This window comes from Toxorhynchites rutilus, chromosome 2 (assembly GCF_029784135.1).
Source record: "Toxorhynchites rutilus septentrionalis strain SRP chromosome 2, ASM2978413v1, whole genome shotgun sequence".
In the NCBI taxonomy this organism is placed as follows: domain Eukaryota; kingdom Metazoa; phylum Arthropoda; class Insecta; order Diptera; family Culicidae; genus Toxorhynchites; species Toxorhynchites rutilus.
Window position 1 is genome coordinate 305,254,113 of NC_073745.1, and position 22,614 is coordinate 305,276,726.

General features: G+C 40.8%; 2 protein-coding genes and 1 long non-coding RNA gene across 5 annotated transcripts in view; 2 read left to right on the plus strand and 1 right to left on the minus strand.

Annotated features, from left to right (window-relative positions):
- Positions 1–22,614, plus strand: part of LOC129771468 (protein hobbit) — a 47,062-nt gene that overhangs the window by 6,374 nt on the left and 18,074 nt on the right. Inside the window, exons 4-8 of one of the 3 annotated variants that reach the window (XM_055775143.1) lie at positions 4,089–7,069; positions 18,228–20,502; positions 20,562–20,663; positions 20,793–20,807; positions 21,178–22,295. In XM_055775143.1, the coding sequence (XP_055631118.1) occupies positions 4,089–7,069; positions 18,228–20,502; positions 20,562–20,663; positions 20,793–20,807; positions 21,178–21,228 (5,424 nt within the window). In that variant the 3' untranslated portion in view covers positions 21,229–22,295. Of the gene's footprint in view, positions 1–4,088; positions 7,070–18,227; positions 20,503–20,561; positions 20,664–20,792; positions 20,808–21,177; positions 22,296–22,614 lie in introns of those variants that run through there. The other 2 variants (XM_055775144.1, XM_055775142.1) reach the window with 2 other exon arrangements.
- Positions 1,016–16,302, minus strand: LOC129771475 (uncharacterized). Its single transcript, XR_008742384.1, has 3 exons — positions 15,803–16,302; positions 15,345–15,731; positions 1,016–1,378 (listed from the first exon to the last, which is right to left on the minus strand). It is a non-coding gene; the product is annotated as an uncharacterized LOC129771475 (long non-coding RNA).
- LOC129771473 (uncharacterized) lies at positions 15,149–18,156 on the plus strand. The gene is made up of 2 exons (XM_055775150.1): positions 15,149–16,757; positions 18,114–18,156. Exons 1-2 carry the CDS (start codon positions 15,353–15,355, stop codon positions 18,143–18,145), a joined length of 1,437 nt encoding a protein of 478 aa, XP_055631125.1. The 5' UTR covers positions 15,149–15,352; the 3' UTR covers positions 18,146–18,156.

Below are 22,614 nucleotides of genomic sequence, written 5' to 3' on the forward strand. Positions count from 1 at the left end.
ATATAGATTTCTCTCTGAAATTATTGCATCTCTCATTGCATCTAAACACAGAACATGCAGGAAAAAAAGAAAGATTCCAATTGCTTATAACTCGAACATTTCTTACTGGGTCGCAAAGATGTTTGCATCAATTGATACGGAATATTTCTACGCTTCTATCGCAATTAATAAAATGTTATTTTCCATTAGATAAACAATTGAATAACTGTGAAATGTCAAGCGTTATCTAAACGCCCTAACTGCCTAGTTTTGATTGGCCCGAATTACGGTTTCCCGAACACAGACTTCAAAATCAATGTACCTGTAGGAATCCGCTTAGCAAATATACATGCAAGTAGGGGGTATTTTTGTTCCAACCGAGCTGTGTTTCCCTAACACGGACTTCAAAATCAATGTGCCTGGGGGAATCCACTTTGCAAATACATGAAAGTTGGGTGTATTTTTCTTCCGACTGAAATGTGTTTCTCTAACACAGACTTCAAATCCAAGAAGCGTGGGGAAATTGGCATAACAAATACATGCAATTCGGGGGCATTTTTATTCCTGCTGAAATGTGTTTACCCATTACAGATTTCTAATCGAAGGTGTCTGGGGAACTCGGAATTGCAAATCGGAGGCATTTTGTTCCGACTGAAATGTGTTTGTCTAACACAGACAAACCAAGATGTCATCATACCAAACGTAAATGGACTGTCATTAAATTTACTTATAAAGAAGAACATAATCTATCCAAATGCATGAATTGACCTCACATGGTATCATACAATCTTTTTACTCACAAATCAAACATATTGAATTCAGATGAATTCGGAAATTGTTTCATTCAATCAAAAATTAAATCAATACGAACAAATGATTGCTAAGCTAAGGTAGTCCCACGTCAACCTTGCGGTTATATCATAGATATAACCCACCCATTTTTTTTTGACAAATCAATAAATAACATAACTTTTTTTTTTATTCCAACAGTTTATTTTATTAGGCTCATTTAGCAATTCAGCTGTAACAGAGTCGAATTCATTCGTGTACATTTTTTATCTTAGGATAACTTTTGTTGTATATTACACTGTTACCATTTTGAGGCGTAAGAGTATCGCTATCTATCGATAAACATTTGTTTTATCTATAACACAGTTGCCGTTTAGGCGCAAGAGAATTCCTATTCTATCGATGCACAACACATGTCGCCTTTTTTCGGCGTAAGAATATTGCTATTGTTCGAATGTTCACAGTTGAGCTGTTCACAGCGGGACTGTTGATATGAGGCTTCCTTTGTTGCGTTATTAATAGTGCCAATTACCGATGCAGCAGACCGAAAATGTGAGCAGTAAGGGACTGGGATTACCGACACATGATGATTGTTGCGTGGACATAGTAGCTAGAATAACACACTAAGATGGTCAGTTGAGGGGCCCTGAGTTATGAGTTCATGATCGTTCGCTTAGTAGCGGACACGCAACCAATTATGCTACGAAGACACCATAACATAACATTTTGACACATCAATCCTGATACTGACTGTTAAATCCATTGCTCCGTTCTCCAGTTAAATCGTGAGGAACGGACACCAAATCATTTTTATTTATATACAGCCATTCCATGCCAAACCGATATAGTGGTTCTCAGATTATCGTCAAAAGTGGTAATTTTGTTCTTTGTCGCAAAACATTAGACCCGTATATTTTTTCTTTTCCTTTTAGGGTCCCTATTTCCATTTTAGGGTGGTCCGAAAAATCATTTTTCCCACTTTTTCCCAAAAATGACTTTATTCAAGAATTCACAACTTTTGAACCGCTGAACAGATTTAGATGATCAATATATCAAATTGAAGCTAATAATCCTTTTGTTGAAAAATATTGAACTTGCAAAAAAATGGATTTTGTTTTCGTAATTAATGATTTTAGTCGTTTTTTTTTGTTTTCATGGCTTTGGAATAGAGGGCGCTATATTTTTAAATATTTTTCTTGAAAGCGGAGATTTTTTCACATAACATACCTCGATATCAAAGATGCTATTTTTTTCGTTTTTGAGTTATGATTTTTCAAAGTTAACCGATGATTAGAAAAAACGATTTTTCCCCTTTTCACTCGTCGTTCTCAAGCGTTGGGCATCTCTGTGACGTCGTTGTGACGAATTTTGCGAGAAGATCTTGGCCTACATCCTTACAAGATCAAATTGACACAAGAACTGAAGCCGCTTGACCACCAGAAGTGTCGTAAGTTCGTGAATTGTGCTGAACAACAACTTGAAAATGATCCGGATTTTCATCGAAAAATCATCTTCAGCGATGAGGCTCATTTCCGGCTGAATGGCTTCGTCAATGAGCAAAATATGCGTTATTAGTCAGGCAGCAATCCACACGTGCTTCTCGAGTCACCATTGCATCCCGAAAAAATTACGGTTTGGTGCGGTTTATGGTCCGGCGGCGTCATTGGGCCGTACTTCTTCCGTGATGATCAAGACCGGCACGTTACTGTGAATGGGAATCGCTACCGCTCAATGATAACCGAATATTTATGGCCCGAATTGGATGATATGGACTTGGACAATAAGTAGTTTCAACAGGACGGCGCCACAAGCCGTGCGATTTGACGCCGTTAGACTATTTTAAGCCAGCGACGATTGATGAACTTCGTACGAATATCGAACGTGAAATTGCTGCAGTATCGGTCAATTTGTGCTTGAAAACCGTCAAAAATTGGGTTCAGCGGCTGGACTTCTGCAAGCGTGCCCGTGGAGGCCATGCAAAAGAAATCGAGTTCCATACATAATTGCATCAAATGTACTTTCACATGAATAAAGAATTTTATTGATATATAAAATCGTTTGTTTTATTTAAAAAGCTCTTATTGAAAACCCCTTTATAAGCACGGAATGGAGAATTAGGCTTTTTCCCGACATGAATTTGTTTTTTAAATTTTTCCTACTCTGGTTAGGTGTTATTTTTGTTCTTAAGTATGCTAAAGAGTATTTTTATATGAATTACTGTTTCTTAACCGTGGATATGTTTTATTTCTTCGAAAAAGACAAATAAAGGATTATTGATGGATTGAAACACTAAGTTCGAGTATTTTTTCTCAAAGTTATACAACTTGCTACTTTCGCATATGTAGTGGTCTTATTGTTTTGTCCGACACTGTATAACACAGAAGCAGAACAAAATTAAGTTATTAACAACGGACTATCTCTTTGTTAGCTATCTTGACTAGCTTGTAACAGGAACATTTTGACGTATTTTTTTACATTTTGTTGTATAATTTTTTTGAAATTCTGGCAGTAATTGTGGTTTCAATGATTACGAACTCTATGATAAATCATCTTGAAATAACATAACCTATTTGGCACAACAATGATTCTTTTGGATTTTGCAAAACGTGGGGTTTCATGCCGTCTGATGGATGGCACTTGTGTGTTTCTGCCTCACACGCACACATTGTTGTTGCTTTAATGCGTTGTCAATTGTAGATCGAAATGATTAAAGGTTGTTTGATGTTTTGTTGATTGCAAATGCGGAATTATGCTGATGATGAAACAAACATACAATCGTCCATGACCGTGTACTGGATTAAAATAAAGCTTGCGTGCACCGTCAACCTGATTACTATTCTTGCAAGGCAAGCATGAATCATGGATCAACCTTCTTCAGCTGATTCTACAAAACATCTGTTTCTTTTCAACATCATTAAAACTTTCACTCGAAGAGTTATTTCAAAAATTTTGATGCATTCTAAAATAATATCCGAGGTGATGAAAAATCGCGAAGTAATTCAGCAATCGTCTGGGTAAAGTGTTCAATAAAGGTGGAGGTTATAACAAATAACTTGAATAAGCCAAATAAACAAAATTTAAAATATAAAATGAAAAAATATTTAAGAAGAATGAAACAAAACAAAAAAAACAGAAAATTTATTGGCGCATCCTATAATTGAAACCAAATCCTTGAATACCAAACAAGTCTTCAGTCGTTTACTTTCAATTCTTCGGTATCGGACAAACAACTTGGCTGTGATACTCGTACCTATTATTAAAACCTAGAGAAAACATAACATCTGCTTCTTCTAAAGTGTCCTATTCTCTTCGATTCGTAGATCTCCTCCATCTGTTGCAACCACACGAAGCTACTGTTGGACCAGTTCGCGGAAACCAGAAGTAGCGTGTACGAGAATCGCTTGCTAAATCTAGTTCTGGAGAAGCGCCACTGGAGCGCCGAGCTAATGATCGAGTCACTATGGTGGTCCCTCAACGGGAGCGTGGCCCATAAAGACTTCGGCCAGCGGCTGAAGAAAAGCCACATCCGGGGCAGCCCGTTCTACGTGGGCGTCAGTCTGATCAAACTGAGTAGTTACGGGGATGCCACCAAGCTTGATTTCACGATCCATACCTTCCGGACCGAGTACAGCCCCACGCTGGCGATGTATCTGGTGCAGGCGAAGCAGTGCCTCGAACAGTACCGTTCGTCCGGGTTGGCGAGGAAGAACTCGCTCGCGTACTTCCCGTCGGTGGATGGATCGCTTCTGGATTGTTCCTCGCTGAAGCGAACGAAGCCAGGGTTTCTGATCAGTGCCAAAATAACCGACGCAACGAGTTTCTTCTTCAATAAGTTCGACACATGTGTGCTGGCCAACTTGAGCGAGCTGTCCTTGGCGAAAACAACTTCGATAAATGTCCTGAAACTGGATCAGTTCCACATGGAAATGTTGGATTTCAAACACAGCTCCGGATCGGAGTTTGCACCGGCGGAGCTGCAGAACATGTTTGCGAACTTTAAAGTGATTCGCGTGGAGCACACCGATCACCCACGGCATCCGAAGTTGGCCGTCCACTTTTTGGACGATACCGGTGCGATGTGGAATGCCAATCTCCATATGCACATTGTTACCCTGTTCGGGGAGATCAGGGAGTTGAAGGCAGCCTTAGAGACGAAAAAAATGGCACAGCCCCCGTTGGAATTACCCACGGCGGAAACGTTACCAAAGAGTTCCCCCACGGGGGAACAGCGAGCGTGGATTATTGATTTGTATGCGGAGGGAAACGCCGAGTTCGCTATCAAAATAAGCGATCGCCATTCGATGCAGTTTTTCAGTGAAAATTTGTACATCAGTCGAAAAGAGCGGTGGTTTATTTCGTTCGAGAACATGTTCATCAAGATTGATGATCAGCATATTTTCACGTTCAAAGATGTGGACAGTCACCAGATGGCGGAGATGGATGTGTTGCGGGCAGAGCGTCAGCACTACGACAGCTTTCGACTGACGAGTAACAAGGTTTGGGCGACGACGATCGGCGTGGTTCGGGTGATCTTTCCGTACGATCATGACTTCTACGGGGCGATAGTGAATGAGTTCGTGTCGATCTACAAGTGGCTGAAGGCGATACATGGCTACAAGAAGAAGCCTTTCACGCAGGATTCGCCTCTGCCAAGTGACATGTTTATTCAGATCAAAGAGTTTTTAATGGAAATGAGTGACGACCCGTTCGAGGTGAAACTTCGTGATAACTACGTGCTGCTGTTGGACGAGTACAATGAAAGCGTCAAGCGGAAGGAGTTGTTCGATCAGAAAATAGCACAGCTGTGCGCGGAGCGATTGATTCTCCCGGCGGGAACCCTGGAAGAACTGAATGCCAATCTTATCAAGAAGAACTCGGAGATTTACATTCAACGGTCGAAGAAACTGTCGGAAACAGGTCCACCTCGGACGCGCTTAATCGCTTGGGTTATGACGGATTTGGAAATTATGGCCATGGCTGATCCCTCGGTACATGGATCGGAGAACGCAATTCGTATGATACGTGAGATAGACGCTGAGAGCCCATGGCCAGAGGAGGGTATCGAATTTGTGACGCTTTGGTGTCGAGCTGTCAACATCAGTTGTTCCGAGTGGAAATTCATGCTCAGAGATTACCCCCAACCGATGTTCCATGTGAAAGCCATGCATTTGTTTGGTCATTTAGCGGGGGCAGAGATGGCACCACCTCGGAGGGCTAAACGGGATGTTGATATTGAGGTAGGTGCACCCTTCGGGACGCACACAATAGAGCGAAGTATGCAATCGATTAAGTTCTACCATGACTTCGATTGGGAGCTGGATTATCTGGCGTATGCCTTCGGACCATGCTGGGAACCGGTGATGGCACAGTGCAATTTGATGATGGAGAAAATTTCCGCTCCCTCACGGGACCCCAGTCCACCGCTTCCATTCTGGGACAAGATGCGTCTGCTTATGCATGGTCGATTAACGATAATCGCCAAGCAGTTCACCATCCTGCTGCACGCCTCGCTTGACCCGTATAATACCACCGAGGAGATGGAGTTGACTTGGAACAATTGTGGCATAGTTTACACAAACGCTAAAATTATGTTCAAAGGAGATTTGAACGTTTTCGTACGCACAGCATCCCGCTACGACGATTGTCGCCTCCTGCATCTTCCCAACCTCAAGCTCACCTTCAAGCTGAACTGGGCCTGCCTGGCAAACCCCAACGATCATCACGCTGTCATTCCGTGCGCTCCGGACAAGCTGCCGGAGTACTCGAGCAACCAGGTGCACGATTCCTTCCGCGCTTTCCGCTCCCAAAACCTCAACATTTGGGTTTCGTTCGAGATCAAGCAAAATGTGTCCGATGCGGACGTGCCGAATCTGGTCCTGTACGGGAGCACACTGCGGTGGTTCGAGAGCCTCAAGCTGATTCTGTCCGGTGTGACGCGCCCCACCAGGCGCGGGCCTGTTTTCAACAATGTTCGACCCCGAAAGAAGCAACTGAGTCGACACTACCGGAAGGCGAATCTGCAGATGAGTTTACACAAGTTCCAAATCTTCTACTGGATGTCGCACGCGTTGAATCGTGGTTTCCAGCTGAACGGCGGTAGAATCACGTTAAGTTCGGAGCACACGCTCACTTTGTCGCCGATCGACGATGGATTGGTTCATCGGCCCCGTGCCGACTGGGCTATCATCTACATGAACTGTGAGCTGAACGATGCGGAGATATGGCTGCGCACGACTACGATGAGCGATCGAGCCGATGGGAGCTCGGAGAGTATTTCGAATTCGAACGGGGACATTTGCAGGTGAGTGTAAACCTTTTTTACTTTTACTAATAAATGAGTTTTTCAAGTGTAGGCTGATTTGTCAAAATGTAAATGTCCACGTGGAAACATTATATATTTTTTAACGTAACACATTCATGTTTATAGTTAAAATCGAATGATATCTGCTTATATTTACAAGATTTTTTAAACTTTAACCCACCCTGAGTACTCTGTATTCATCGTATTCATCGATAAAAAAAGACCGAGCTGCCTGAGGAAGCTGCCCGGTCAAACATCCATATTTTTCCATATGGTTGAATTTCTTCCCTGAAATGTATATTCTGAAGGGAACACATATGAACTGGGATCGATCAATTTATTCCAATCGGTAATAGGGGACTATGAATTCCGTCAGAATAAAGGCACCCAAAGGCACAAATTTTGTTGAAGTTTTTGTAGTATTAAAAATCACGACTTAAGTACGAGTTTCAATTCAGATTTCGCTATTGATGACAAAACTGTTTCGTTTATTTTTTTCTAGAACTCCCAAGTTTTCCGAAAATTGAAACGAACTATAAATTCTTCCATGGGCGCACGGGCCGTATCTGTGGGGATCTGTTTCTTACAATGCTGTTTTTATCTTTTGATATCTGGTAATTTTTGTAATACACTTCTATTGGGTTGTTTGGAAAGTCCATGACAATCAAATCGACAATCACTAAATCCTCGATACACGACACATGAATTAGAAGATTCGCTACAGATGTCTAAAACCACCGTTCATGAGCACCTGGTGAAGCATGGGTACGAAAAACGCTACAATGTATGGACTACATATCAATCCTTATTTCGTTACCCGATCGAATTTTACATATGGCAATCCGAACGAGATAAACTTTAGCATTCTCCAATCCATGGTTGCAACATTTGCACAAACCGATGGGATTTGAATCGATCACATTAAAGAATGCAACCAGTGTTGCCACATTTTAATCTGTACCAGAGAGGATAAAAATATTTACCATCTTTTTTCCAAAAATCTGTACCATCGAAAATATTCGTTGTGCAAAAAATATATTTTATTGGAATGGAAAAAAAAAACTCATCCATTTACTATAAATACCACATTTACATTTGCAAGCCATCCATGTGTTTGATGATGCTGGAAGAAAATTTATATTATGAGCTTCTACCAAGCTACTCGATGAATTCCAACAAGTACTGCTCGCAGCTGAACCTATTAAAATCAAAGATCCAGAACACTTCCAGGGCGCTTCTAAGGCTACATCCGCCTTACTCACCAGATATTGCATCTTTATATATTCAATCGTTAAGATTCCTGTAAGAACTTCAACTCACTGTATAGCATAAAAATCGTCTTGCTCAGGTTTTTGACGAGAAAACAAAGAAGTTCAAAAGGATGGAATTTTCAAGTTGCGTTAAGGATGCTGAAATATTGTGGAACAAAACGAGGTATCTTTAATCGAACGTATGTCTATGTCTATGTCTATGTCTAATTAAGGGTTATAGGTCATCGAAATCATCGATCACAAGGATACTGCAGGTTGTTCGTTCCGACTAGGTTCAGTATAGCCGCCAGGCACTACCGAACCTGTTAAGGTGAAGGTCATTGATGCTTAGACGAGAAAATATTTCGCAATCCGCGATCACGAATGTACAATGTCGACATCTAGTCGCGCCATACTTTCTATTAGATTAATAGGCTCTAAGTCAATTCAAAATTTTAAAAATTTGAGTGAAAATTTTGACTCGGTGTTATTTGATACCATGAAACATCTAGTCCTGGCCCCGACTTAACTACTGTGATATTCCCGCTTGAATCATTAAATTAAAATCTATTATTAGACAAATTCTTTTAGGATTTTTCACCACTCGAACATTAATATAAATCTCAATTACATAGAATACAATTCGATACGGAGAAGTAAATTTTAATTAATAATTTTATTTTCAAGGTGTGTTCACTCCAACAATCCATTGTCATTATACCTTTCCAGAAACGAAGCTTAATGCAGTCAAAGCGAATAGTAACTAATGTTATAATGAATCTGAGGATCAGTTAAATGAACACCATCAGAAATTGGACACTGTCTAACGTAGGGTAGATAGGGGCAATATGACCAGGCGGGGCGAAATGGGTCACCGTTCGTTTGGGCTTGTTATTGAACCAATAACACTTATTTGCCAACAATTGTGTTAGAAATGCTCTTATTAAGTATTTTCGTGAAACCCGTATTCCAATTCAATTGTTGTATAAAGATATTGAATGAAATATCACACTGAATGATTATCACGAAAAACATAAAAAAGGAGTCAACAAAATAAGCTCTGTACGCTCCATGCTGAAATCTATGACTCTGCTCTTCATATAAATTCGTACAGGTATTATTTCTAAACATTTTCATTGATTTATTGGGCTGCTTTGCCGTTTCATGCAAAAGATCGGTTCATTTTTATTTATTGATGTACGGGGCGGAATGGTCATACCTGCTTGGGGCAGTATGACGAGGCGTTTTCTCAACATAACCTGTAAATACAGCTGTCAAAATTTGTAAACATAGTTGAAAATAGCTATATGGTGAATTTTGGTGCGGAGTTATACCAGAACATCCGATCGTAAAAAGTGGTCACAGACCACCTTGGAAGCGGCAATCGAAGCAGTGAAGGGTGGTACGTTAGTGCGACATGCAGTCTTAGTACATTGTGTCCCGCGAGAAACACTTGAACGTTATTTACGTTGTGCAGACCCTTTGCTGCTCCATATTTCTCACCCTTTCAATAGTCAAAAGCAATTAGCCGGAATAGATTGGCTGGCTGGTTTTCGAAAGTGTCATCCACAAATTTCACTTCGGATACCAGAAGCAACGTCCGCCGCCAGGACTAAATGATTCAATCGCGTTGCAGTCGGGAAATTCTACGATCTACTGGAGGACGTACAGCAGACATACAACACTCCACCAGAAAGGCAATTCAACGTCGATAAAACATCAGTGATTCGGGTAACTATCTTTTTTTCCATAGGAGCAGCAAACTAAAAATTCTTATCTTTATTCAACGGGTGCAGACCAAAAATTCCAAAATCCTAGCAATACGGAGAAAAAGACAGATGAGCGCTGAGTGCTGAGAAAGGAGTAACCATTTTAGAATATTCCTTATGTTGCTACTGTGGGACACAATTCAGTTCCTCTACGGATGGCAATAAACGGAACCAATGCACAGATATTTTCTCTGTTCCTGATTTGAGCAACGTGAAATTGTAGTCCAATCACTTTGATCATATTGTTATCTTTTGTACATGCAAACTGAATGAAATCCAATAAAATACACGTGAAAGTTGCAAAATAGAAAAAGCTTTCGTTTTATGAACTTGTTACGTTATTCCTTTACGAAAACATGCTTAAATTGGTCATATTGCCCCACATGGTGGCCCATTTTGCCTCGTAGTGTTTTCGATCGACGGAAATGGAACACATTTTTAAAGGGTAATTTTTCCACATAAATCTTTTTTAAAACGTATTCATACAATCTTCATCGATCAATAAGGTTTTGAATCGTGAGGTTTTAATATGTAGCATAATTTGTAGATGTTCCTACAGGATTTAGGACGTTCTTAGGGGGACCATATTGCCCCTGTCTATCCTACATGTATTTGAGTAACAATTCGGGTTTGTTGAACGATTCAGAACTAGTAATACATTGCAACATTTTCTCAATTTGAACAGAGCGATGATATCAAAATGGTTTTTTTTTTAAACCACTTCTGTATTGTTTAGAGATTCGCTTTTCTTCCATGAATGCTTTTAACCAGTTTCAAACAAATGCTTGATTTTTTGAAAACTCAAACAGCCAGTCAACTTTAACAGATTATGGTAAATGGAATTCGGAGGAAAAAATAGAGTTTCCCGGACAATGCTGAAAAAATCGAAGTATTTGAAATAAATACTTACAATTAATAAGGCTATCATTTTTACCAATAAAACATGGAATAGAAAACAGAAACAAACTTCAAATGAAATTTAAGCAAAAAAAATTGAATTTTCTTATTTTTTTCCAAAAACTGGAGAAATGTGGACAGCCCCTAAATGCTTTATTCAACGTTGTAATAGTTTACTTTTTCTTCCAAGCGATTTTTAATGTCTAGAGAACTTTTTCACAAATGTATACGGATTGTCTATGAATAATAGGCAACGGTACTCGGCATAAACAAAATATTATTAGTGTGGAAAGATAAGAGGGTCTCTTTCAAGGGAAAATTATTCCGACCGCAAAGGGTTAAAACACGTTCCGTAAGATGGTTGTTCGATTGCTAATAATTTGGAACAAACATATGCCGTGTTTTGACTTTTATGATTGGGAACGTTTTGACATCGCTTCATAACTTTTGATGAAATCCGGATTCGTCGAATTACATTTTTGGTCTCTGATAGAGTACGACAAGCACAGAGTATGGTCTCCTGTCAATATTATTTGCCTATACTCAGTTAGCGCTCAACTCCCGAGTTGAACAGACGCGTTTCGTGTTCTGCTATCGTCTACGGAAGTCCTTCGCCGGCTATTATTTTGAAAAGTTTACGAGAGTTTTCGTGTGCTATTGCGATGTCCGCGATGAAACGCCACGAAAACACATTTCGCATCGATTATGCAAATGTGCCGAAAAAGCCATCGTCAGAGGAAGTTCACCGTTTTGTCGGAGTAACGCTCAATATGAAGCGTGAGGAGATAAAACGGATTCAGTATAGTCGCAATCTCGGGATCGCTTTTGTTAAAACTACTTCTCTCGAAGTTGCACTAAAAGTCGTTGAAGAGAATGACAACACGCACGAAATTACAGTAGACGGAAAGGCATATGTACTACGTCTAAAAATGGAGGATGGAGCGGTTGAAGTAAAAATATTCAATCTTTCCGAAGATGTATCGAATCAAAAGATTGACAAATTCCTCTGTATATACGGAGAAGTATTATCCATTCGAGAAGAGGTGTGGGACGAGAAACATTTTTTCCCTGGGCTGCCGACCGGCGTCCGTATCGTAAGGATGACGGTGAAAAAAAAATATACCATCCTACGTTACCATCGATGGTGAAACGACACTCATATCATACTATGGTCAGCAACAAACCTGCCGACATTGCAGTGAATTTATTCACAACGGCGTTTCGTGTGTGCAGAACAAAAAGTTACTTGTCCAAAAACTGGCAGCGAACAGCTCATCGTATGCAGACGTTGCTAAAAACACAAAACCCCAACGTACGAAACCATTAACTCCACAATCCCGGGCTGCGAAGGCAAGTGGCACAAAAGCAGCAGAAACAACAAAAACAGCATCAACAGATACAGACATGTCTACAAGCAGCACAATGCCTCCTCCTGTTGTTTTAGTTCAGCGCGAGAATTTCGACGACATTGCTATACCCACAAATGTGCAACAAGACCACGAAAACGAAAACGAGCCAAAGTTATTCGCAAATCACATTTGCAGAGGAAAACGAACGGGAATGAGACAGACTCATCTACATGTAGCAGACGTTCAACACGAAGCACCAAAAAAATGCGCTGTGATGATGGCGATGATCTGCAGGACAATGACCTCTCCTGAAATAAGTATCTTCACCAGTTACAATATTGCTACCGTAAACGTAAACACGAACACGAACACCACAAAAATTAACGCATTTCGAACCTTCATCCGAACAATGGAGCTTGACATCGTGTTCATTCAAGAAATAGAAAACGAGCAAATTACTCTCCCTGGCTACAACGTCATAGCTAATGTTGATCACATGAGAAGGGGCACCGCCATCGCGTTGAAAGACTACATCCAATTTTCACATGTGGAGAAGAGTTTGGACGGGCGATTGGTTGCTCTGCGTATTCACAATACTACGCTTTGCTGCGTGTACGCTCCGTCCGGCTCGACTCATCGTGCCCAGAGAGAACGATTTTTCAATGATACGATCGCCTTCTACCTTCGTCATCGTACCGATCATGTTATTTTGGCTGGCGACTTCAACTGCGTCATACAGCAATGTGATTCGACGGGATACAACATGAGTCCCTCTCTCCAGACTACCGTCCAACAGCTACAGCTGCATGATGTGTGGCTTAAACTGCGCAGGAATGACGTCGGACATACATATATCACGTCTACATACATATATCACGTCTCCTCCTCACGCCTAGATCGTATATATGTAAGCAGAGGTCTGTGTGAACAATTACGAAATGTACATACACATGCATGCTCGTTTTCTGATCACATGGCATTAACATCACGGATATGTCTACCAAACCTCGGACAACCTCACGGGCGTGGTTTTTGGTCACTTCGACCCCATCTCCTTACCAACGAGAACATAACGGAGCTCCAGACACGATGGCAATTCTGGACACGCCAAAAACGTAACTATGGTAGCTGGATGGAATGGTGGCTGTTATACGGAAAGCCAAAACTAGCCAGCTTCTTCAAATGGAAATCAAAACAAGTTCATGACGAGTTTCATCACGCGCAGCAAACGCTGTATACGCAGCTACGACGGGCATACGACAGCTATTACCAAAATCTGGGAATGCTAGTAACCATCAACCGCCTCAAGGGAGAAATGCTCGCTCTGCAAGCTTTCGTTCGTATCCATGAGCAAATAGTGGCAGGAGAGTATCTATCGATCTTCCATCTCGGCGAAAGGAGAAGAAAACGGACAACGATAACACGACTAGATGTCGATCATGGTGAAGTAATTGACGATTCACGACGCATACAAGACCATGTGCTCCAATATTTCTCCGAGTTATATACGGAGACAGTTAGAGAAATAGAACAACCCGATCACTTTCAGTGTGTCCGAATGATCCCAGAAAATGATGCGCCAAACGCGGCGTGTATGGATGCTATCACAACAGCTGATATTTGGAGCGCAATTAAATCGAGCGCCTCGAAAAAATCGCCAGGGCCAGATGGAATTCCGAAAGAATTCTACCTACGAGCTTTCGACGTTATTCACCGAGAATTAAATCTCATTTTGAATGAAGCGCTAGAGTCTAATTTTCCATCAAAGTTTGTGGACGGTGTTATTGTCCTTGTTAAAAAAAAGAGGATCTGGAGACACTGTTAACTCATACAGACCTATCTCCCTACTTAATTTTGACTACAAGCTCCTCTCCCGTATCTTGAAGGTGCGTTTAGAGAACATAATGACAGCACACAACATTCTCACCAACGCCCAAAAATGTTCTAATGCGGACAATAACATCTTCCAAGCCACGCTGGCTCTCAAAGACAGAATCGCGTTATTAACCGCACGAAAACAGAAGGGTAAGCTTGTATCGTTCGATCTGGACCATGCTTTCGATCGAGTGAGACACTCGTTCCGCTTCGGAAACATGCGTTCACTCGGCATAAACCAAGCCCCGGGCAAGGGGATATGATCCGCGAGTCAAGATGTGCTACAAATTTAGCTGTCATTGCCAAACCTATCAAATTACTCGGCGAACTCAAGGCAAATCTATGGAACAAGGTGCGCCCATTCGCTAACTAAAAAAAGAATTGTTTTTTGAAAAAAAAATTTATGTGAAATGTAATGATCATGATGATCACAAGGGTCTGAATGATAATATAAAACGTAGAACCCTAGGTTGATCACTTGAAATGTAGTATTATATTATAATGTAAACACAGCTATCACCGCACTAAAATACCTTCTTTACATCTGGCTTAAAACGCACGTAAACGTAAACGTCATATTTAACTCGAAACAATCGTTAAATTCGTGAAAATTTAAAGAAGGTAGTTTTGAAATCTTATAAATAGTATGTAGATTTTTAAGTTATTCGATTACTTAAAACACGTAGTCCTGACGCTTACTTAGCCATTTGGTTGTATATTTCCAAATATTTTACAACACAATAATCACAAAAACTCACCATTATAATATAAAATCAGCATCAAACACAATTTCAGTTTCATATTATTTCACAATTTTCGAGGAAACGTATTACTCTATTACATAGAATACATATTGAATACAGAAAAGTAAATTTTCATTCATTATTTTTTGTTCTAGAAGTGTGTTAATTTCGTCCTTAATTTCGTTTTCCAAATGGCGCAAATCATTATGGTGCCTTCAACGCAAAGACAATAAATGAAACGCTTGCAGCGTAAAACGTAATGAATATAATGAATATAGCAATGAGTATTTCATAAAGTATCAGTATATTCCACAAATTGTGCTCAATCGTCTTAATTTACTTTTGTGTATTTTTTAAATGGCTGCAGAAAACCACTTCACGTTTTGACCCACCTGGTAGTATGTTAAGTGCCTTGTTTTACACCAGCTTGAGAGTTTGGCATTTCTCGCGAGTGACAGTGGTCGCAAATTGCATTTGCGACCCGGACATGTTTGACGCTGTCAAATCCTATGTGCTAGTATACGGATGCCCTCAGGCTGGCATAAACAGTCAGCTCGTAGAACTGCTTAGACGAATCGCAGCACTATCTTCTTCTCGCCTGCTGATAAACGGACGCATGACGGCATCTTTTCCCATCGAAAGATCTGTGAGACAAGGAGATCCAATCTCGATGCATTTATTTGTGTTGTATCTACATCCTCTGTTGGTTTCGCTTGAGCGTGTGTGCGATAACGACTTGATAGTGGCCTATGCGGACGATATCAGCGTTGTCGTCACATCTGTGAGAAAAATTGAACAAATGCTTGATTTGTTTCGTCGGTTTGGGAGAGTATTGGGCGCTGTGCTCAACCTGAATAAAACGACGTCGATTAATGTCGGCTTCGTGAATGAAAATACGATTCAAGTGGACTGGTTGAGAACGGAGGACAGTATCAAAATTCTGGGCGTTATCTTTGCTAACTCGCTACGAATTATGATCAATCTTAATTGGAATACGTTGATAGGCAAAATAGCTCACCAGGTACGGCTACATTCTTTGCGCTCGCTCACTCTTCATCAGAAGGTGATACTCCTCAACACCTTCGTTACTTCTAAAGTATGGTATCTGTCATCGATTCTGCCATTGTACAATATGCATTCAGCAAAAATAACTGCCACTATGGGGATACTACTATGGAACAGACATCCAGCACGCGTTCCGATGCAACAGTTGGCAAGACCACGGAAACAAGGAGGGCTGAACCTACAGCTACCAGCGCTAAAGTGTAAAGCACTACTAATCAATCGCCAACTTCAAGAGATTGGTTCCACTCCTTACTATGCCTCCTTCATAACTCAAGCAAATCCCCGCCTTCCCCCACCGAACCTTCCCTGCCTAAAAACTTTCCTGCAAACATTTCCACGTTTGCCTCCCCAGATTCAACTGAATCCTTCCTCCGATCAAATTCACCGTTTGTTTATCGATCAGACAGCCAAGCCAAGAGTGGAATTACGGCATCCCACAGTGAATTGGATGCGCGTGTGGATCAATATTGGAAGCAACAAACTGACTTCAGCCCAGCGTAGTAATTGGTATCTATTAGTAAACGGAAAAATGGAGCATCGTGTTCTGTGGCACACAATTGGACGAGTTGATAACGAACAATGCCTGCACTGCAACGCTGCACGTGAAACACTCAAACACAAACTGAGTGAATGTCCACGAGTATCAGCGGCATGGACGCTTCTTCAAAGAAAAGTAGCAGCGACACTTAACGGCAGCAGGAGACTTATATTCGACGATTTAATACAACCTATTTTAGGAGGTATGAGTGGAGAAATGAAAGCCAAAATTATGAAACTTTTCATAAACTATGTAATGTTTATCATGAACTGCGATAATGTGATAGATGTAGGAGAGCTGAATTTTCATTTATGTATTGAATTTTAAAATCAATGATGTAAACAGCTTTGACAAAACAACGAAATATACTTAATTTGCATATAAAAAAAAAAAATTGATGGTGATGGTTCGTCTGGACTTACTCATGATCTTTGACGCTTTGGATTCTTGAAATGAAATCACTTTTCATGACCGCTATTTATGATGGATTTATCATTACATTCGTTAATCACAACGAATAAAATAATATATTTTTTAAAAATAACTATCGAAAAATTGAAATTTGACCCAGTAACATCGTCCTCAGAGAACTGGGTTCTATGTGTTTATTACTGCAAGTGTCAGGTGATACAACGGGGTAACGATTGGTCTTGAACGAAGCTCGAAGGGTGATGAAGTTGTATTTTTCGAGGAAGCGCGTGAATTTCGATCCGATTATCGGTCAATACCCGCATTAGGGGCTATACACGGCTGACCAAGAAGGAGAGGAACCGAAGATTCTGATTGAACTTAACAATGTCCATCTGATGGCGCCTTTGGAGTCATGCATACCTACAAAGGATTTTTCCTGTGTCTCAAGGATGTTTTTTTATCCTTGGCTTGTCCAGCAGAAAAAACCGTTTCCTTTTATACTCTTTCTAGATGGACATGAGTAACATGTCTCATATGAAACGAGCACGAAAAAAACATAATCCAGGTTTGTCTTCCACCAAATTCCTCTCAAATTACTCAGCTGGATGTCAGCTTTTTCCGAACACTCAAAAACTTTTGGGATCGTGTTTTTATAGAATGGAGGATCGACAACAACGGTGAAATATTTCCGAGTAAGGAAATTGCACCTCTTTTAAAACAAACTTGAAAAGGTAAAACAAAAGAAAAGAGACAAAGACAGAAAAAAAGAGCTGAAACTTGTCGCCAAAACGCAAAAAAGAGAACATTAAAAAGATATATACAACCTATTCCTATTGTCTTTTATTCGATTACTGATTTCATCTCATTGAACTTGTTTACAACAAAAAACATTGTCAAACCTACTTTTTGAAACGATTCATTGTTATAACAGTTTGATTATTGGAATTAGGAACAATAATAAACGGAATTAGGAAAATTATGTTTTCGCCGGTTGGGATTAGGACCAAAAGGTGCAAAATAGTTTTCCATCATTATAGGTAGTATGAATACAGCAACGCTCTCATGCGTATGTTTATTAGTAATGGAACAAATTCCAAGCGAGTAGTACATTTAAGAACAATATATTAACGCAAGCGTTAATTTTCAGAGTATACAAACGTTAAATATTGTCTTAGCTGAGCGATATATAGGTACATCACGGTGCATTATTTTTCTATCCATCAATTTCGCATCATTGGAGTTATTCAATATTTTCTTACAGGTACTACTTCCTGAGTGTCGCAAAGGTGTCCTACGGGCGGGAGGCCCTCCTCGCGAACGGTAATGAACGGGAGAAGGACACCCCCACCCACAAGCTGGTGGTGTACGATCTGAAGGGTGCCTGGACCAAAGATAATCGGGATGTAGCGTTCGCTTTGTTCGATTCCTTCATGAAGAGCCAGCGGTTGAAGAATAATCTTTCGACCGAGGCACTGAAGTGTTTCCGGAAGGAGGGAAACAATACACCGCTCAAATCACGAAACAGTCAGGACAAGGGAACGGCTTCCCAGCACCACTCGGATGGTAGCAGCCGACAACATATCAACAAGCGCCAGGAAACCTCCGATGGGTTGGTGATGCTGCAGCAGTTGATATCCGAAGCGGACCACAAATCGCTGGTGTTCAGTGACGATCTGTCGGCGCAGACCCGGCAGCAACAGTTGAAGGGGTTGCAGGCTTGCCAGGATGGGGATGTGTTGCACTACAACTGGTTCATTTCGTTGGTCAACTCGCAGGTGCTGCTGAAGGGATGCGAAACGTCCGGTTATGTGATTTTGAGTGCAGCCAAAGCGGAGATTTTGCAGCGAGTTCATAGACCGGTTTGGCGCGATCATACGATTGTGTCGAAGACGACGTGGGTCGGTTCGTTGGAATGCATGCAGTATTATGCGACGGTCAGTGCGGAGGATGGAGACACGAGGGAAATGGCGGAGATTATGTGGCTCACGGTTGATAATATTCAGGAGAAAGATAGGGATGCAACTGTGATAAACGAGTTTCCAGATTTGCCCCATCTGGTGGGAAGTGGACAGAGCGTCGGTGGGGTTGTCTCGGAGACGGTGGGAGTGTCTGGGGATAGCTACAGGGGAGGAAAGTTCCCGATTCAGCTGCAACGTATCGTATCTAGATGTAAGTGCGAGTTCTTCTACGTGAGCTATGGTGATACGAGCATCGATCCGGGTACGATTAGTGAAGTGCCGCCACCGCCTGCTGAGGAGAGTATGAGTCCGTGGGAAAACCAGGATGAACCGGTTGATGCCTTCACATTGATGCATCACGACTTGGACGTGTGCACGAATTCCCTCCAATACGCTATGATTTTGGACATCGTTAACAATCTTCTTTTGTACGTGGAACCACAACGAAAAGAGGCTTCGGAACGGCTGGCCCGAATGCGTTTCCAACTGCAGCTGTACAGTAGTGAGGATCAGAAGCGTCCCATCCAACATCTGCAGACCGAGATTCGTGGTCTTATGTCGCGTATCCGTTGTTTGGAGAAAGATGTTCACTTTATTACCAAAGCCCGCCTGGAAGAGGGCGATAGCGATGAGTTGAGAGTGGAGTATGAAGAGGTACAGAAGATGATACGCGAATTCAAGGAGATACTGTCCAACAAGAGCGATGAACTGGATGTGATGTTGTCTTGCTACAACGAGACTCAGCTGTCCGCTTCCAATCGGTTGGCAACAATCAGGAAAGATAAACCTCTCACTATCGTTCGTGCCAACGAGATCTGCTTCAAGCATGCTCAGTGGCGTCTGACCGAAGCGGACGGTCAAATAGGTATCGCTGATTTGATCCTTAGTAATTTCTTATATACCAAAAATTCTAAAAGTGATGATTCGGTTGACCATTTGCTGGAACTTGGTTACATCCGGATAAACAATTTGATTCCTAGGGATAGTTATAAGGAGGTGCTTTGTCCCACGGAGATACAGCGAGACATGCCGGTGGACCACAAGCGGGTGCTTCGGGTGTTCTGCCGTGAGAAACCACCCGTTGGGGGAATATCTGTGAAGGAGCATTTTGAGATTAATGTTGTTCCGATCACGATCGCCATTTCCAAGAAATTTTACAACACAATGCTGAAGTTCTGTTTCCCCGATCGAGATGCTCTCGAGAGCGAGGGGAACGATGAGCTCGAGGATGGTGCAAGTTCCAGTTCGGGGGCCTCGGTAGCTACAAAGCCGTCGTCGAAGAAGGCGAACAATTCCCGCGGGAAGAAGAGTTCGAAAGATAGCAATTTCTACGTACGGATCCAAGATGATGTGGAGAAGATGAAAGAGCGGGCCGAGAAGAACAAGCTGTTTATTTACATAAAAATACCGGAGGTGCCTGTGAGGGTTAGCTATAAGGGCAATAAAGAGAAAAACATCGAAGATATCACCGATCTGTCGCTGTTGATTCCGACGCTGGAATATCACAATGTGACATGGACTTGGCTGGATCTGCTGCTGGCAATGAAATCAGACAGCCGGAGGGTATTGTTATCGCAGGTAAATTCACGAAAAAATCTTGTGAAACATATTTTGTGGAACCAATAAACTTTTTTCAGGCGATAAAGCAAAAATTGAAGCTGAAGAAAGTTTTAGTTGACGAACAACCGTCACCTCAGGAGGAGGATAAAGCAAAAATGCTGTTCGGCAACCGACATGCGGTAAGCATAATCCTACGGAATGGTCAAATACCTTGGGTCTGATATAATTTTCTTCATAAATCGCTTTCTTTCCGTTTTGAAATTGACGTTCATCGTTCCGATTCTATTGCAATACTTCATTGAGTATAGAGAGTTCGGAATAAGGTATTACTAAGAAATGAATTTAGTGCTATATTTGTTTGTCATAGAAAATGCTTTCTTGTGAACATAGTTCTTTACACACCTGAAGCACTACGGCTTGGTAGAATCGTATTTTTGGTTTACAATTAGGTTTAAACATGACACGCTCACATATGATTCTGAGGTTCTGAAGGGATCATCAAATGAATCGCATTCGTGAAAGGAATCGAAAACAGCCCCTGATATACAGCCTCAATAGCCACAATAGCCTTTTATTTCACATTTTGATTCGTTCGCTTCAGTTGCATAGAGTATCTGCTTCATGCTTAGATCTTCGCTCTTGCCCTTTCAAGATTTACTAATCATTTAATCTATTTTTCTGTGTATTTTCCAGCCGGAAAACAAAAGTTTGCGGAAAGGCGTTTTCAAATTCTCAAAATCTTAAAGAAGAGCTGACTATCGAGTCATTAGTTGCTCTGCTCAAATATCACTTTACATAATCCAAACATTTGACCTCCCCCCACCTGGCAAAAAACGGCAACAAAATCAGGAGACCAGCTAGTCGCATACTAGGAACGCGCAATTGATACGTAGCGCAACCACAGTTGATGATGGTTCCACATCACACACGTACACACCTTTGATTGTGTAGCTTTAAATTCCATATTTATATTATTGTAGGAACTACGCTTGTAGACACATTAGTTCCTCTCGGAGAGATGCAGACGAGTATGTTATACTAGTATTTAAACATACATATATCTACACAGTATGTTCAATAAATAAGGGGAATTTTCATTTAAATCATGGAACACGTAACGCCATCAGTTGAACGTTGATAACATCAGAAAGGTAAAGGTATCACCATTCAAACGCAGCCAACTTTATGTAAATCGGTTGACAGGTTAAAAAGTTATGCGCTTTTTAATGACATTATGCTTTATGCTTGTGTCGTAAAAATACAATGGAACAAAGAGCAAATATAAATTTTGTTTCGTGATTTTTTTTAGTTTAGGGAACAGAAAATAGTCGCATGGTGTTAGATCAGGAAAATACGGAGGGTGGTCGATAGCATGAAACTGTTTTTTCATCAAAAACTCACGAAAAAATAACTTATTAACCAGTCAACCGATTTACATAAAGTTGGCTGCGTTTGAAAGGTGAGACCTTTGCCTTTCTAATGTTATCAACGTTAAACAGATGGCGTTACGTGTTCCATGATTTAAATAAAAAGTCCCCTCATTTATTGAACATACTGTGTATACATATTCAGGGCTTTCACAGTGGCTAACAATAACACTGGGCGGATGGAGGAAGGGTCCATTCCTGTCTGGTGCTGCTGGAGATTTTAGGTTTCCTGTTATTTGATAGTATAGTACTGTTCTATTTATATTTTTTTCAATTTGAATGGTGCATTTCTGTTTCCCAAATATTTTATTTTACAATTACCAAGTAATATTCATATTGTATATTCACTGTATGTTACAATTTTTGTTGTTAACTGACTCAACATTACGTATTTAGTTTTTTTTTTGTTTCATATATGAAATTAAATGAAATGAAATGAAATTATAATGTTGTCTTGTTCATAACTCTGAGACATATTCGAAATCCCACTAAGTTTGAGCTTTCCCATCTGGCTACCCAAATAGTAATACTGACAATATTGTATTCCACATTGCTTTTCGGACGGGCTAAATTACATAGAATTTTAAGATACAAGTGTCACATGAATAACCTTTCACAGAGAGAAGTGTTTAATATAATGTCCAGTTCGAAGATTCTTCCAACAATTAAGGCACCCTTTTGTCGGAGACCTTGTAGGAAATAG